We start from the raw sequence: 3,166 nt of genomic DNA, 5'->3' as shown, positions 1-3,166 counted from the left end.
CTGAACTCCAATCAGTCATCCTGTCAGAAACGCAGGAAATGGCGAGCAGGCTGGAAATGGCCTCTTGAAAAGCCTGTTAGGAAAAGCTTTTGAAACTACAGAAAGAAGCATTACATGTACAGCGACATGCCTGCAGAATACAGATTAAGCCTTCTTTAGGCAGACTAAAATAATCATTTAAACGAGCTGGAATTTGTATATTTGGTATATTTAGTAAATCTAGAATTGATATTAAGGTCTGTATAATGTCCGCTTTCAGTCTATGAAGGTTTAAGTGATACTGAATCATCTGATCATTTGCAGGAGGGGGTCAAAGCTCTGATGAGGTGCCTCCCTCCAGAGGTAAGCAGAGGTACTATCCTACTGAAAAGAGCAGGCACGCATGGATAAAGCAAAATAAACTTTATTTATATTTCTTACACAGAAGAAGTACAAAAAACAACTTAAACATACATATTTTATATTCACATAAACAATAAGTGCAATAATAGAAAAGTACGGTGAATGTAAAATATCATTTACAGTTACAAAAGAATGCATTGTTATGCAAAAAAAATAAAATTTCTTGTAACATTGTTGCAAACTGGAATATTTTGAGGATATTACTGGAGCGTTTAGTCAGCAGTGCATGTGCATTTCATGAAGCAGTGAACATTCAAACCAAAACTGTGAGGAAACGGTTAGATGTGTATCAGTGCACACAGGTTGGTTTACTTGGGAGGGGAACGTTGTGGTTTAACCACTTGAAACTGACAGGCAGCTGGTGGTGGTGCTCAGCCTATATTTTCTAGGTGCCCTGCGAGTTTTGCTTGGGGTGGATGGCGGGGAGGCCACACTCAGGTTCCTGACCTTATTAAAACTGTTCCTCAGACTGTCCCTCCTGCTCTCTGAGGTGCTGCTGGTCTCCTTTGATGTGAATGTGTCTGGGTGGCAGAAGCCAACCCTCAGGCAGCAGCAGCAGAGCAGCTCAGCGATGGCTTTTCTCATCTCGCTGCTGCCCAGGGCGTAGATGATGGGGTTCAGGCCCGAGTTGAAGACGGCCAGGGAGATGCAAAATTCAGCGCTGAACAGCAGTGCGCACTGGCGGGAGACACAGAAGAAATCTACCAGTAACAGCATGAAGAGCGGCCCCCAGCAGAGCATAAAGACCCCGACAATGGTGATAACAGTCTTCAGCAGAGCTAAGGAGCGCTTCCGACTGCGCTGGGGCGCTAGCTGAGCACTCTTGTGCACGTGGCAGTAGATGGCACCATACAGCACACCGATAGCCAGAAGGATGAGGAAAAAAATAATGAGAGAAAATAAGATGTAAGTCTTGGAGTAGAGAGGAAGCAGGGTGGAGCATCCATCCAGGCTGCACACACAGTTCCAGCCCAGCAAGGGGAGAAAGCCAATAACCAGCGCCAAACCCCAACAAAGCGCCACCAAGCCATAGATTCGATAGTAGGTCTTTCTGGTTGACTTCTGGGGAAGTGGCTTCATCATAGTGGTGTAACGCTCCACAGCAATCAGCAGCAAACTGAATATGGAGGCTGCCAGGGCCACAAACAGCATGCCCTCTCTGAAGAGCCACAGAGCAGGCGTCAGGCGAAAGGTCTGGCTGCCAGACAAGCAGATGTTCACCAGGTAAGCGGCTCCGGTGAGGAGATCGCTGAGTGTGATGTTGGCAATGCAAACATATACCCAACGACGGCTGCGGCGGATGCGGGAGATGACGGCCACCAGCACCAGGAGATTCTCCAGGATGATGATAATGCTGAAGAACAGGAAGACGGCCACGGAGGCACTGATCTGGTTCTGGGAGTTCGCGATGGTCCTGTTCTGCAGACGGCCGGTGTAGTTGTAATGCCTCAGGATCACGTGGTTGATCCCAGTTGCAGCGCTGGTGGCATTTGGTGCCGTGCTGTTGCTCTGGTAGGTGGGGATGTTGTACATGTGAGGGCAGGAGGAAGGGGACGTGAGGGAGGCCAAGGCACACATGATGGGAAAACTGAGCCGGCCGGTCGGATGAAGGTTTTGGGTGAGAACAGGCTGAACCGAGCTGCACGGGAATTAGTGCGAAACTCCTGTGAATAAACAGGCTATGGGCGCACTCTAACCACTGGAGCTCGCTGCCTGTGAGCAACAAACACCTGAGAATAAAAGCAGAAGAAAACAAAGAAACAATAGTGATTTCTGTATGAAAATCAAAGCCATGAACGAAATTTCCCTCACTCTCAGTACTGCACTCTGAGACGCTTCATTGCAAAGTTTCAGTCAGTTTAAAAGGCCTCATTTAAATGTCTCCCGAACGCTACAGTCTCCACCTATCTGCGGTTAACACAGGATGAGTGAGAAATGGGGGCATTTAAATCACCACATGAAGGAAAAACATGGTTTTTCTTATCAAGAATGCAAAACAATAATTGCTTAAAATTCCCACGTTTAAAATTAGCGAAATTATAATAAATAATTACCAACAAAAAAAAAGTTTTTTTCTTTATATATATATATATGTGAATATATTCAAAAATATTTGAAGAAATGCAGCTTTGCCGTTGTGTTGAAATTGTATTCAATAATATCTGAGTGGAAAAAATATATATTTGAACATTTTACACCAAGTTTAATCTTTATAGCAAATGTTATAATTAATTAATTGACTGGCGTTTAATTGGAATTAATGTTTAAAAGTTATGGGTGTAAATTGATTTTTTTTCCTGTTATAATATAAATTTGATTCGATTTGAATTTGACTTCACTGCAGAGCTGCAGTGAGGTGAAGGTGCAGTGGTGAGTGCTTACCTCTGGCCGTTCTTGGTGATGCTGAGTGTGTGATAGTGCAGCTGCTGTCGCTGACTAAAGAGTTTTTTGCAGTACAGTCTTACTTACATGGGGAAGTAAGCCCGACACACCCAACACACACACACACACACACACACACACACACACACACACACACACACACACACACACACACACACACACACACACACACACACATTCACACACACACACACACATTCACACACACATTCACACATGCATAACAGAGAGGCTGCACATGTTCCATCACTGTGTAATGAGAAAAAACAAGTGATCATTTACTCGTCTCCAACATTTTTTTCTGGTTTATTAACCTTCTTATTTATTGTTTCCCAGGACGTCGCACATTGTTACCGCTACT

General features: G+C 44.5%; 1 protein-coding gene across 1 annotated transcript; it reads right to left on the bottom strand.

The window, feature by feature from the left end:
* Positions 1–387: 387 nt before the first annotated feature.
* On the bottom strand, positions 388–2,913 carry s1pr4 (sphingosine-1-phosphate receptor 4). Its single transcript, XM_026159052.2, has 2 exons — positions 2,785–2,913; positions 388–2,132 (listed from the first exon to the last, which is right to left on the bottom strand). Exon 2 carries the CDS (start codon positions 1,978–1,980, stop codon positions 736–738), a length of 1,245 nt encoding a protein of 414 aa, XP_026014837.1. The 5' UTR covers positions 1,981–2,132; positions 2,785–2,913; the 3' UTR covers positions 388–735.
* Positions 2,914–3,166: the final 253 nt, after the last annotated feature.

The sequence above is a fragment of the Astatotilapia calliptera genome, chromosome 23 (genome assembly GCF_964374335.1).
Source record: "Astatotilapia calliptera chromosome 23, fAstCal68.1, whole genome shotgun sequence".
In the NCBI taxonomy this organism is placed as follows: domain Eukaryota; kingdom Metazoa; phylum Chordata; class Actinopteri; order Cichliformes; family Cichlidae; genus Astatotilapia; species Astatotilapia calliptera.
The sequence above is the reverse complement of the archived record's forward strand: the minus strand, read 5'-3'. Positions and strand labels throughout refer to the sequence as shown.